This window comes from Lissotriton helveticus, chromosome 2_1 (genome assembly GCF_964261635.1).
Source record: "Lissotriton helveticus chromosome 2_1, aLisHel1.1, whole genome shotgun sequence".
NCBI classification, from domain to species: Eukaryota; Metazoa; Chordata; class Amphibia; order Caudata; family Salamandridae; genus Lissotriton; species Lissotriton helveticus.
The window spans coordinates 1624147021-1624162101 of record NC_136059.1 but is presented as its reverse complement, the minus strand read 5'-3'; the positions used below and the strand labels follow the sequence as shown (position 1 = coordinate 1624162101).

At 51.9% G+C, this 15081-nt stretch overlaps 1 protein-coding gene across 1 annotated transcript in view; it reads right to left on the bottom strand.

The window, feature by feature from the left end:
* Window positions 1-13948, bottom strand: part of LOC144819874 (thioredoxin-like) — a 362035-nt gene extending 348087 nt beyond the window's left edge. Inside the window, exon 1 of the mRNA XM_078677597.1 lies at window positions 13543-13948. Within this exon, the coding sequence (XP_078533723.1) occupies window positions 13543-13581 (39 nt within the window). The 5' untranslated portion in view covers window positions 13582-13948. The remainder of the gene's footprint in view (window positions 1-13542) is intronic.
* Between the last annotated feature and the right edge of the window lie 1133 nt (window positions 13949-15081).

Below are 15081 nucleotides of genomic sequence, written 5' to 3'. Positions count from 1 at the left end.
TCTTCCACCGCAAGATCGCCGACATCCACAACAGCTTTGGCGCATTACCCACGCACCCAACCGTCGAACCAACAACCGTCGAACCATCGCCCCCCACCACCAGCCTCCGCACCTGGACCACGGTGACCACCGAAGACACAGCCCGCACGATGAACACCATCCACTCCGGATCTCCAACCAACCCCTGCCCCCACCATGTCTTCAACAAGGCCGACTCCACCATCGCACCCCAACTCCGGAACATCATCAACACCTCCTTCACCACCGCCACCTTCCCGGAGAGCTGGAAGCATGCCGAGCTCAGCGCCCTACTGAAGAAACCAACAGCGGACCCCACCTACCTCAAGAACTTCCGCCCCATCTCGCTCCTCCCTTTTCCTGCCAAAGTAATCGAAAGGTCGTCAACAGACAGCTTGCCGCCTTCCTCGAAACGAACGGATGCCTCGACCCCTCACAGTCCGGTTTCAGAGCCAACCACAGCACCGAGACCGCCCTCATCGCAGCCACCGATGACATCCGAGCCCTGCTCGACAACGGGGAAACAGCGGCACTCATCCTCCTGGACCTCTCTGCAGCGTTCAACACTGTCTGCCACCGCACCCTAGTTCAACGGCTCAGCAACATCGGCATCCAAGAGAAGGCACTGGAGTGGATCATCTCTTTCCTCGCCGGAAGAACACAGAGAGTCCGCCTCCCCCCGGTTCGATCCGAGGCCACCGAAGTCATCTGCGGCGTTCCGCAAGGATCATCACTCAGCCCCACCCTCTTCAACGTCTACATGAGACCTCTTGCAGCCATCGCACGCCAACACAAACTCAACATCATCACCTATGCCGACGACACCCAGCGGATCCTCTCCCTCACCAGAGACCCCAACACCGCCAGAACCAGCCTACACGAAGGGATGAAAGACGTCGCCGAGTGGATGAAGAACAGCCACCTGAAACTGAACTCAGACAAGACGGAAGTCCTCACCCTTGGACCATCGCCCTCCGCCTGGGACGACTCCTGGTGGCCCCCTGCCCTGGGCACCACTCCCAAGCCAACAGACCACGCACGCAACCTGGGCTTCATCCTGGACTCCTCCCTCTCGATGACCAGACAAGTCAACGCCGTCTCCTCATCATGCTTTCACACCCTTCACATGCTCCGCAAGATCTTCCGATGGATCCCCACCGAAACCAGGAAGACGGTCACCCAGGCTCTCGTCACCAGCCGACTGGACTACGGAAACACCCTCTACGCCGGAACCACAGCCAAGCTACAGAAAAGACTCCAACACATCCAGAACGCCTCCGCCCGACTCATCCTGGACATCCCCCGTCGCAGCCACATCTCCGGCCACCTGAGGGACTTGCACTGGCTCCCCGTCAACAAGAGGATCACGTTCAGGCTCCTCACCCACGCACACAAGTCTCTCCACGACCGGAGCCCCAAGTACCTCAATGACCGCCTGACCTTCTACACGCCCACTCGCCAGCTACGGTCCACCAGCCTCGCCCTCGCCGCCGTGCCACGCATCCGAAGAGCCACCGCCAGAGGCAGATCCTTCTCCTACCTGGCGGCCAAGACATGGAACTCCCTCCCCATCCACCTTCGGCTGATCCAGGACCATCTCGCCTTCAGGAGACAACTCAAGACTGGCTGTTCGAGCAGTAACGGACCCCCTCCCCCATGCGCCTTGAGACCCTTCCGGGTGAGTAGTGCGCTATACAAGTGTTATGATTGATTGATTGATACCCTTTACCTGGCCTGTCCCCTGCTGCCAAGGTCTTAGGGAGGTGGCGCTTGGCAAAAAATATCAGGGTGACCACCTCCACCTCTGTAAAAACCTCCCTGGCCACCACATCATCTCCCCTCAATCGCCCACAAGGGAGCCGGCTACGGGCTGCGGGACCATTCCCCTTTGACTTGCCAGCTCCCTTTGCCATGGTCTTGGCCGAAAGAAGAAAAGAATAGGGGGAAATAAATAAATAAAATAAAAGAGAGAGATAAACAAAAAAAGTAGTTATTAAAGTAACAAAAAGTTGAAAAAAACACAAAATATAGATCTAGACAAATAGAGAGATAGATAATGAGCTTGCCAATAGCGCTCGGAAATGGAAATACGCAACGCGCACAAGATGGCTGTGCCCATGTACGACCGCAAGGGCAACTTCGCGGTTGGTGCGCTGCAAGCGGTCCGCAAATAAGCAAAAAACCCCGTGAACTCGCAAAAAAAAACCCGCAAATTTGCACGAATTCACGGATTATGCGGATCACAAATTCGATTTTTGCGCGAATTCGCGAAACGCAAATTTCACCCATACTTAGTCTCAAACACATGATGAGGACGTTGATTTTAAAATACGTAACCAGAGAATAGCTGTATGTTTGTTTCCTCTGAAGACTGAGGAAGATTTGCCCTCTGACTTGAAAGACACTGCAAAACCTGAAGTCTGGAATTTTTTAGGAAAATATATCAAACTTATCAAATGTGTAGAACCTGTCCAAATTACTGTCAAACCTAATGCTGAATATCCTCGAATGCCAAACCATAACCTCACACCAAAAACAATAGCTGGAATTGCCCCAATGATTGAGTATATGATACAGCAAGTAATATTGAAGGACATTATGGGGAGTCCATGTAATTCCCCCTATTGTGGGTCTGCAAAAACTTAGCAGTAAGTACCCCATTATAGAGGACCTATGAAAGATTAATAACTTAGTTGGTTCTTGGTGTCCTTTGGTACTGAATCCCACTGTGATTTTGTTCCAGATACCTTGTGAAGCAGTAATTTATGTGTGCTAAGTGTTCTTTTTCATCCCACTGCACGAAGAGAGCCAGTTTCTCTTCGACTTTTAGTCCCAAAATAGAATTTTAGTATGGTGCTGAGTTGCACAAGGGTATATGGAAAGTTCATCAATCTGTAAAAAGATCTTGAACAGGAACCTGGAGACTCTGAATTTGCTATGTAACTCAGTCCTTGTGCAATACATCGATGATCTACCAATAGTATCAATGTCGCAAGAAGCTTGCATACAACACAACATTGCCCTCTTGAATCACTTGGCTGAGAATAGACACAAGGTATCCCCGAGTAAATTACAACACTATCAGAAAAAAGTGCTGTACCTAGGACATCACATTGAGAAAGGAGCAAGGACGATGTCACAGGAGAGAATCTAAATAAGAAAGAAGGTACCACCTATGAAAAGTCTGAGGTCCAAGAGCAAGGAGGAATTAACAACTACTGAAAAGGAAAACTCTTGTCTGACCTATATTTATTTGTAAGTGGCCTACAATAGGCTCATACTCAAGGCAGATACACAAGACATCACTTAACCAGACTGATTATTAAAAAAAACATGTATTTTCTCGAGTGTAAAATATTTTTTAGGATTTTTATATATAAATAACTTTTTTCGTTCATATCAATACAGTTGAACAAGAATATACAATTATACTACTTGCTATTAGTGACCAGTAAACACCATGTAATATATCACAAACAATAAAACCTACAATCTCTACATCACAGTATTGCCTAAAGACAAGGACAGAGTGACATACCCAATGCAATAAATAACATCATAAAATGAATTAGCTGTGACCCTACTGACAACCATCCATCAGTCATACTAACCATTCATAACCATCTCATAAACGCAGCACATTCACACACAGAGTATGAGCCTATTGTAGGCCACTTACAACAAAATATAGGCCAGACAATAGTTTTCCTTTTCAGTAGTCACAGGGAACCCTCCTTCTATGCAGAGAGAGGTCAGGATGTTTTTGGGAATGGTGGGTTACTGTCATCAGCTCACCCAGCTTTTCCCTAGTGGTCATACCTGGACATTCAGGGGTATGTCTGATCTGATACCATGGGACAACAACAGCATGAATGCCGTCCTAGAGTTCAGAGAAAATATCTTCCTCACCCTGGCTCTGGGAATGCCAGATTACAGCAAAGGATTTGTACTGTTCTGCTGGGACAGGGAGGGCTGTGTTCTCTCAATGTTTACTCAAGTGCATGGTGATTCTCTAATGTCTGTGACCTATTTTTCTGTTCTACTTGATTCCATAGCTGCAGAACTCTCTGGCTGCCTTTATGTACTAGCAGCCATAAGATTAAGCATCGGGCAGAGTGAGAATGTAGGTATGGGCTATCCTCTTACCATGATCGACCCTCACTCTGTTGAAATATTGCTTACTCATACGAAAACACAACATCTGACTAACAGTATACTTACCCATTATGAACAAATTATACTTGCTACTGAGAATATTACATTAAAGAGGCACTGCAGCCTGAATCCTGATACATTGTCCCCCCACCTGAAGTTGAAACTGAGCAGTGGGAGATTCAGCATGGCTGTCTCAATGTCACATAATTGTTCACCAAGCCAACACCTGATACTAAACCCCTCTCACAGCCCCATTTAGTTTTGCTTTTGGGCCGCTCATGCTTAATAGCTGTTGAGGGAAATTTGAGAGCTGCTTATGCTATTTGCACCTTTCAAGGCTTAGTGGAAGCCTTCTAGCGCCACTGTGAAACTTCTGCCCAAGAATTGTTTGCTCCTACTAGATCATGCTACGTCTCTGATCAGTTGAAATGTACCATTTCTACTGGTAGTCAATATGGCTTTGGTGTTGTTCATGACTTTGGACAGTTGTGGTCACAAAGTGTATATATCTGGATCTCCCACAAGAAATAGGTGGTATGTCATGAGATTATGTGAGGCATTGCAGATGCGGTTAAATGAGCAGCACATAGCAGCGGAAATTAATATGCAATACCTGTTACTGTGCTAATGGGCCCTGTACTTTCAAAGAGAAATATTCAAATGAACCTAAGGAGGAGACAGACTTCAATTTCTTGGTATCGTCAGGATAATGGCTGAGTTTAAGAAAGTGCCCTCTTTTTGCATGGTTACCCCCACTTTTTGCTGAATTGCTGATTTACTTTGACTGTATTTGACTTTGACTGCACTTTGTGTGTGCCCTGGGCACCTACCAAACAGGTTCCCAGGGCCTATGTTCTTTTTTTTTTTGCGAAGTTTTATATAGCACGAACTTGACCTGAATCGGGTATCAGAGTGATTTACATAGCACCAGTTACGTTACATGAGGACACACATTCATTTTTGTTAGGCATGGGGAGATTAAGTGATTTGCCCAGAATCACAGGATGTTCAGCGTCATTGCCGAGACTCGAACCCAGTACCCAGATCCGAAGTTGACTGCCCTAGCCGTTAGGCCAACTCCTCTCCATAAAACTACATTAAAAACAAAACCCAATTGGCGCTCTCTGGCCACAGGTCAGCCCCTGGTAAATGGTACCACAGGTACCCAGGGCACTGTGACCAGAGAAGGCCTCTAAGGGATGCAGCACTTATTGTGCCACTCATAGAGGCCCTGTACCTTTACACACCCACACTGCTTTTCCAGGCTGCTGTGTTGTGCAGAACAAAGTGAAGAGTCGACATGGCACACATCCCTGTGTGCCATGCCTACAACCCACTGCCCTGGCATAGATCAGCCACCCCTCTAGCTGGGTGAATTATACCATTTGTGAGGGTACAGGTGTATGAGCACTCTACCCCTGAAATGTCTAAGCCAATTCTTAGACATTTTAAGTGCAGTAATGCGATTAACAGTATATGGTGCTGGGAGTTTGTCATTACGGACTCCACAGTACCATAATGGCTTTACTGAAAACTGAGAAGTTTAGTATCAAACTTCTCAACACATTAAACCCACACTGATGCCCCTTGGGATTTAATGAAAAATGCACACAGAGGGCTTCTTAGAGATGCCCCCTGAAAAATGACCTAACACTAAAGTCCAGGTTGAGTGGCTGCTCTCCAGCTACCACCACCAGACATGTTTCTGGACCCCTGGGTCAAGAGCCTGCTGCTCTCAGGGAACTGAAACAATGCCCATCCTGGGATGAGGTGCCATGCCTCCTCCCCCAGGATAGGCAGGGTCCAGGAAGAGGAAGCTTCAAAGGCTTGCCGCCTTTGCGAGCTTCACCAGGCCTTTTGCTGTTTCAAGCAACTGGTCCCCAACGGTCCCCAATGGTTCTGGCCCTCAAATTTGGGCAGGAGAATTGTCAGGAAAACCAAGTGAGGAAGGGAGGTGTTCCCACCTTTGACAACCCCACCCCTCAGGTGGGGGAGGCGAGGTGAAGCACAACTGTCAGTCACCATTATCTTGCAGATGGGGGACCCAGCCATTCAGAGTGAAGCATATGCCCCCCTCCCACTGGAGGGTGGCATAATAGTGAGTGTGCCCACCCCAAGGAAGGGACCCATTGGTCCTAACCTTTAACTTACCCATAATGGCCTTAACTCTAGTATTGAGGGGCACCCCCAAACCTTGCCTCCTAAGACAAGCAACACCAAGAAGAAAAGAAGAAGGACCGAACAGCTGTGCCAAATCTAAGAAGAGGAGGACACCCACAGACTTGGCCCCGGCTCTACCGGCATGTCCCTATCTCGAACCTGCAGAAGCAAAACTCTGGTGTGTCCTGCAGTCAGCAACCTCGAGAACCCTGAGGACCTGCCCTGCCTTCCAAGAAAAGACTTTGTCTCCTGTGAACACTGGATTTGTTCACCAACAGGGTCTGGCTCCGGCCAAATCCACGAGTCTGCACCACTCTGCACCCGCCGCCCACTGCGCGAGTAGCCCAGCACCACAAGGTGGTCTTCTCGGTGATTCTGACCGGAGTTATGGTGACCCCTGGCCTGCCTTGAAACTCCCAGCAAACCCTGCTGCCTCTTTCTAGAGACTCCACCTGACCGCGATAGCAGCTGGTAAGAGAAACCCAATGCCTAAAGACACCCCTGCATCCGAATGCCCACGACCTTGTGTGGCCCAACCGACTGATGTCCCGGCATCCCCGGACATTCCACCTTATCTCTCCAACTGGTAGTCACCTCCAGAGGGTCTTCGTCCGCCGAGCCAGCAGTCTTTCTTAAAACCGGCGAATCCCCATTGCAATCAACAGGGCACCCGACGTCAAACCAGCACCCTGCACCCAGCCGCCCCTGCAGGTGCATTTTGTGTGCTAAACAGGAACCCCCATTACCCTGCTTTGCCCTGAGCCTAACACCAGGAGCTTTGCCCCCACAACCCAGTGGCCTGCTCGTAAGCAGGCACCAACCGGAGGCCCTCTAGCCCCATTGGATAACATTAGGCCTCAGCACTCTGCACTCGGCCGCACTAGTGCTGCTCAGGGTGTAACAGGAGTGCATCCTTGACCCTGAGGGAACCCTTGTTCTTACCCCAGAAACTCAACCTCAAAGACCGAGTACTTACATGGTAACCATTAACTTTTTTTTCTCTCCATAGGAACCTATTGAGTGTTTTTCTCTATAAAATGTTGTGTGGAGTTGATTTGTATGGAAACCTGAAAAAGTACAATTGTGCAAAACTGTTTTTACTTACCTTTTCTCTAGGAAATGTCCCAGTGTGATATCTAGGCATATTACACTGAGTAAAAAAACTAATCTAAAAAGTAACTAAAAAGTAATCTGTACAGTATTTCAATACTTCAATCAAACTGCATTTGTACTTTCATTCACTTGTAAACACTGCATAATATTTTGCAAAGCATTTATTAAGCTAACATGTGCCAGGCGTGGCTTAGTTCTAGAAATAAAATAACTTAATACTATTTTTGATACAAACAAATTTGGTCTGAGTTCAGTCTTTGAGTGTGTGACACCATTTGCTGATCGAGTGTGTATAGCAAATGTTTAATACTAGCCTCTGATACAGCCTTACTGCTTGCCCACACTACCACAAATAGAGAGTAAAGTGTTATCCACTTTTACCTCTGCCTACCTTTGGGGTTCCACTGAACTCTGGGCATACTGGACCTCACTTTGGTCTAGTGTGACCTGTTCTCAGGACACCCCCGCGCCGCACGGCCACCAGCTGTAGCGTGTGCTTTCCTCCCCGCTGCTCCCCTCAGCCTCGCTGAGCCCGCCCCGACGACCCCGCCCCCGCTGTAGTTGCGTGCTTGTGATTGTTCTGATTGCATTTTTTGCTCCTTTGGCCTGCTACTGTACTGTCCCCATATTATTTGTTTTGTTGGCTGTTTCTCACTGTGCCGTTTCACTCTCTCTGCCCCCTGTGCCCCCCGCCCTGCTCCCCGCTTCCCGCCGCCGTGCCTGCGGCCACGCCCCCTTTTCCTTCTGTGCCCTCCCCGCTTCCGCCTCCCAGCTGCTCCTCCCTCCCTCCCACTTGGCCATATATGGCGACCGCGCGGCGCAGGTGAGTGTGACCTGTTCTCAGGACACCCCCGCGCCGCATGGCCACCAGCTGTAGCGTGTGCTTTCCTCCCCGCTGCTGCCCTCAGCCTCGCTGAGCCCGCCCAGATGACCCCGCCCCCCGCTGTAGTTGCGTGCTTGTGATTGTTCTGATTGCATTTTTTGTTCCTTTGGCCTGCTACTGTACTGTCCCCATATTATTTGTTTTGTTGGCTGTTTCTCACTGTGCCGTTTCACTCTCTCTGCCCCCTGTGCCCCCCGCCCCGCTCCCCGCTTCCCGCCGCCGTGCCTGCGGCCACGCCCTCTTTTCCTTCTGTGCCCTCCCCGTCTCCCAGCTGCTCCTCCCTCCCTCCCACTTGGCCATATATGGCAACCGCGCGGCGCAGGTGAGTGTGACCTGTTCTCAGGACACCCCCGCGCCGCACGGCCACCAGCTGTAGCGTGTGCTTTCCTCCCCGCTGCTGCCCTCAGCCTCGCTGAGCCCGCCCCGACGACCCCGCCCCCCGCTGTAGTTGCGTGCTTGTGATTGTTCTGATTAAATTTTTTGTTCCTTTGGCCTGCTACTGTACTGTCCCCATATTGTTTGTTTTGTTCGCTGTTTCTCACTGTGCCGTTTCACTCTCTCTGCCCCCTGTGCCCCCCGCCCCGCTCCCCGCTTCCCGCCGCTGTGCCTACGGCCACGCCCCCTATTCCTTCTGTGCCCTCCCCGCTCCCGCCTCCCAGCTGCTCCTCCCTCCCTCCCACTTGGCCATATATGGCGACCGCGCGGCGCAGGTGAGTGTGACCTGTTCTCAGGACACCCCCGCGCCGCACGGCCACCAGCTGTAGCGTGTGCTTTCCTCCCCGCTGCTGCCCTCAGCCTCGCTGAGCCCACCCCGACGACCCCACCCCCCGCTGTAGTTGCGTGCTTGTGATTGTTCTGATTGCATTTATTGTTCCTTTGGCCTGCTACTGTACTGTCCCCATATTATTTGTTTTGTTGGCTGTTTCTCACTGTGCCGTTTCACTCTCTCTGCCCCCTGTGCCCCCCGCCCCACTCCCCGCTTCCCGCCGCCGGGCCTGCGGCCACGCCCCCTTTTCCTTCTGTGCCCTCCCCGCTCCCGCCTCCCAGCTGCTCCTCCCTCCCTCCCATTTCGCCATATATGGCGACCGCGCGTACGCGCAGCCGGCGCGCCGATTGAGCGCCGAAGGCGCGCCAAAGGTAAGCCCGTCTGCGCCCGTCCGCGCCTGGACCGCGCCCAGCGCCAGAACCCCTGGCCCCCGCAGACACCAGCCCACCCGCCGGACCTACGACGCCACAGAACTCAACGCACTGAACACCGGCCAGATCCCTGGATGCTACCAAGCCACACCGAGACGGACCCACGGCCCCTTCAGCTGCCACTCCTGCAAGTTCTCCTGCATCCAGACCTGCATCGCACCCGCACCCACCAAGCCGAGACCCAGCAGCAACCACCTGAAGTGCATCCTGCTCAACACCCGCTCCGTCCACAGGCACGCCGTAGAGCTCTGGAACCTCCTCGACACAACATCTCCAGACGTCGCCTTCCTCACGGAAACCTGGATGAATGCCTCCTCAGCGCCCGACATCGCCATCGCCATCCCAGGCGGTTACAAGATCACCCGGAGGGACCGCTGCAACCAGACCGGAGGAGGCATCGCCATCATCCACAGGAACACCATCCGCATCACGACCAACTCCGACGACACCCTCACAACCGCCGAGCACCTGCACTTCCAGATCCACACCGACCCCAAGACCACCCTCAGAGGCACCCTCATCTACAGACCCCCGGGACCACGCACACAATTCAGTGACGACATCGCCGACTTCATCAGCCCGCATGCCCTCCCCTCCGTTGACTACATCCTCCTCGGGGACCTCAACTTCCACCTGGAAAACAACAACGACCGCAACACCGCCACCCTGCTGGACAACCTCACCACCCTCGGTCTCAAGCAGCTGGTGACCACCCCCACCCACTACGCCGGACACACACTCGACCCCGTCTTCTCCTCCAGCAAGGACATCACCTTCAGCCACGCCACCGGACTCCACTGGACGGACCACAGCTGCGTCCACTTCAGCTACAGAAAGAACACGATCCACCACCACCAGCAACAGGTTGCACACAGAAGCTGGAACAAGATCACAGCCGACCAGCTCGCCGCCTCCCTGAGCCAGGACCCCCCCGTCAGCTCAGCAAACCCCAGCCAGGCCGCCAACAACCTCACGAAGTGGATCAGCAACTGCGCAGACGATCTCGCCCCACTGAGGACTCCGCCCAGCAGACCCGGCAGTAAGAAAGCACCATTGTTCATTGACGAACTCAAGAGCTCCAAGAGGAACTGCCGAGCCCTCGAGAGAGCCTGGCGCAGAGACCCAACACCAGACAACATGACCACCCTCAAGCTCGCCACTCGAAAACACCACCAACTGATCCACACCACCAAGAAAACCGCATTCAAGGAACGACTGGACAACAACGCCCACAACAGCAAGGAACTCTTCAACATCGTCAAAGAGCTCTCCAACCCCAGCGCCGGAAACAACAACATCACCCCATCACAAGACCTCTGCAACTCCCTCGCCTCCTACTTCCACAACAAGATCACGGACATACACAACAGCTTCAGCACTCAGCCAACGCACCCCACGACAGCACCTGCACCCCCCACCACCACCCTCCGCGCCTTGACCCCGATCAACACCGAGGAAACCCTACGCACAATGAACTCCATCCACTCCGGATCTTCAACCGACCTCTGCCCTCACCACGTCTTCAACAAGGCCGACTCCGTCATCGCGCCCCTCCTGCGGGACATCATCAACACCTCCTTCGACACCGCTACCTTCCCGGAGAGCTGGAAGCATGCCGAACTCAGCGCTCTACTGAAGAAACCATCAGTGGACCCCACCGAACTCAAAAACTACCGCCCCATCTCGCTCCTCCCGTTTCCGGCCAAAGTCAGCAAGAAGACCGTCAACAAGCAGCTGGCCGCATTCCTCGAGATGAATGGATCCCTCGACTACTCGCAGTCCGGCTTCCGGGCCAACCACAGCATCGAGACCGCCCTCATCGCAGCCACTGATGACATCCGAGCCCTGCTCGACAGCGGGGAAACAGCGGCCCTCATCCTCCTGGACCTCTCCGCGGCATTCAACACTGTCTGCCACCGCACCCTAGCGCAGCGCCTCAGCAACGTCGGAATCCAAGAGAAGGCACTAGAATGGATCATCTCCTTTCTCGCCGGAAGGACACAGAGAGTCCGCCTCCCCCCCCTTCAGATCAGAAGCCACCGAAGTCATCTGCGGCGTCCCTCAAGGCTCCTTGCTCAGTCCCACCCTCTTCAATGTCTACATGAGCCCCCTTGCGGCCATCGCACGCCAACACAACCTCAACATCATCTCTTACGCCGACGACACCCATCTGATCCTCTCCCTCACCAACGACCCCGCCACCGCCAGAGCCAGCCTACACGAGGCAATGAAAGACGTAGCCAAGTGGTTGAGGAACAGCCGCCTGAAACTGAACTCAGACAAGACGGAAGTCCTCATCCTGGGATCTTCGCCCTCTGCCTGGGACGACTCCTGGTGGCCCCCTGCCCTGGGCAGCGCACCCAAATCAACAGACCACACACGCAACCTGGGCTTCATCCTGGACTCCTCCCTCTCCATGACCAGACAAGTCAACGCCGTCTCCTTGTCATCCTTCAACATCCTACGCATGCTACGTAAGATCTTCCGGTGGATCCCCACCGAGACCAGGAAGACGGTCACCCAGGCCCTCGTCACCAGCCGAATGGACTACGGCAACTCCCTCTACGCCGGAACCACTGCCAAACTCCAGAAGAGACTCCAGCGAATCCAGAACGCCTCAGCAAGACTCATCCTGGACATCCCCCGACACAGCCACATCTCCGGACACCTGAGAGACCTGCACTGGCTCCCGGTCAACAAGAGAATCACGTTCCGACTCCTCACCCACGCACACAAAGCCCTTCACAACCAAGGCCCAAGATACCTCAACAACCGCCTCAACTTCTACACTCCCGCTCACCAGCTTCGATCAACCAACCACGCCCTCGCCGCCGTCCCCCGCATCCGAAGATTCACCACAGGAGGAAGGTCCTTCTCCTACCTGGCGGCCAAGACGTGGAACTCCCTCCCGACCCACCTCCGCCTGACCCAAGACCACCTCGCCTTCAGGAAGCAGCTCAAGACCTGGCTGTTCGAGCAGTAGCGGACCTCCCCTCCCCAAGCGCCTTGAGACCCTCCGGGTGAGTAGCGCGCTATATAAATGACTGATTGCTTGATTGATTGATTGATATATACAGAGCCAGCTTTCTAAACTGAGAACCTGTGTCACAGGTCTGTTGTCCACGAGCAGATAAATGTAGGGAGAGGAACTCCAGTTATCATGAGCCACATAGGAGGGTCAAGACTTCCCCTCAATAGAATGCAGTGGACTTTATTAAGATGTATATGTGTTACGGGCTGAGATATGTCCTGGGTATAGTGTGTATTTTCTCCTGTTGGGTTTAAGCATATCCAACTAGCAGGAATGATAGCCTCACTGTAACTTAAACTGCTGTTGCATGAGCTAATACCGAGGTTCGGGTTCCAGGTTTCCCTTCCCCTGGAGTCAGACCGAGGAACTCATTTTAACAATGAAGTCCTGAAAATGCTGTGTGTAGCTTTGCAGATGGAACAGCGATTGCACTGCAGTTACAGACCTGAGGTGCTGGCATTATGGAACAGATAAATGGGATGCTAAAGTCTCGACTGGCCAAAGTGTGTGTGTGTGTGAATCTCTTTGAAGTGGCCGTATGCTTTGCCTTTGGTGTTGATGATTCTCCAAAGTACTCCTTAACAGCAAACAGGACTGTCTCCCTACAAGATTCTCTTGGAGAGGGCCATGAAGTTGCTTACTGTGCCTTTTAATGTTCTTGTGGAAATCACACTGATATAGTTCTTGACTACTGCAAAAGACTGGCTAATGTGGTGCATTCTGTCTCTCACCAGGTTGAAGCTGTCAGTGTCCTTTCTCAACAGTGACATTGCCATGATCTCAGTCTGGGGGATTGGGACCTCATCTAAAAGCATGTTCAAAAGGCGTGCCTGGTGCCCTGTTGGAGAGGCGATTGCCAGGACATTTTGGTGACCAACACATCCATTAAGTGTGGTGGTGTGCCAAACTGGGTGTAAACAAACAAACAATCTGAAAATCCCACCTGACCCCCCATGTCCACACTACCAAAAGAATCGGGACTCACCGAACTGATCAGGAGAAGAACCTGGGTGATGGCGAGCATGTATTCGGAGTGAGTTCAGCGTCCCGTGCTCGATGCCTCTAGGACGGCTCTCGCTCCTATCTGCAGTGATTGTTGTGCCCGCCAAACGACCCCTGGACAGCCCTGATATGGACCCGCGTGAGTTGCCAGGCCGACGGTGGACTACACCTGGGCACAGGCTGCTCGGAGCCTGGATCGGAGTGCATTTCTCCGCCGGTTCTGCCTAGAATGCCGTCCCGATAGAGAGTCAGATTGACTGACCCCAAAATGCCCGCTCCCGCTCCACTCGCAGTTTCTCCCCACAGCTCCTAATATGCCCCGCCAAGCACCGGATCACCTAACGGAACAAATCCTGACTTCCTCCCACTATGCCAAGACCGTAGGAGTCCATTGAAGGCACGGGCTATTGGAGCTACGAGCTGAGACTGCCTGACTCTAAGATGGCCGACTCGGTGCCTCCACCCCCGAGATTTTTTCTCCTATGAACTCGCTCATAACCAGACAATACTTAACGCGGAGTGCTGCTTTCTCTCAATGTCTTTGGGGATGAACGAATCACCCTCATCTTCACGGCCAGTCGATACGCATCCAGGAAAGTTCACCAATTTATTACTTGTTTGGCCTGGCCCACTGATGGCCGCATCTCGGTAACGTATGACCACTCGAAGTTACGTGAGTGACCCAGTCCACTCATATTCATTCATGTTACTGAAGTCCACAGTTCAAGTAAGACCCTGCATAATTTCCCGACCATAACTTTGATAAGAGTCTAATATAGAAATGTTTCAGAGAAATGTTGTGTTTATGTATCATGCAACATACATAAAAATAGTTTATTTTAGATCAAAATAGGACGTCACATATGAGAAATGGGTGGGTCACAGAGATTATTTGCAGTAATATTAGTGAATCGCTGCTGTGTTACAATATTGAAAACTCCACGCATAATCACTGAGCATAACTGTGGAAGATGAGCTGAATGGTTTGCTTTATCTGTATATGTCTCAAATTTCTGGTGGGTTCGAAGACGATTGAGAAGAAAGCTGAAGGAGCTGTGAAAGCAGAGCTTTGAACAAAATATGTTATGTTAGCATAACCTCTAATGAGTCTCAGTTACAACGTTTCGCATTTTCATTGTAATTTCAGTTTTTCATACACTTGGACAATTTGTAAACTTTTCGCTCGAGGCAAAACTCAATGTTTTTCGCGGCTGCAGCATTAAGTATGTGGCTTTTAAAACGTCTCACCCCTTTCTCACACGGTGAACCCGTGCGAGAGATGTATTCTCCCCACTGAAGATGTGCATATAAGGAAAAAAAAATATTTATAAAAAATGTGGTGCAATAGTAGAGCACCCCACTTGCCTCCGTGGTCCTCAACACCGGTTAGTACAAATGTGCACCTATTCACAGTAGTGAACAGTAGTGGCTAACCAATCCTGTCAGATAGCAAACTTACAGGTGCTCGACCCTTTGCAGCTATTGTGCCCATACCTACCGAGTGCATCAGGACATTAGTATG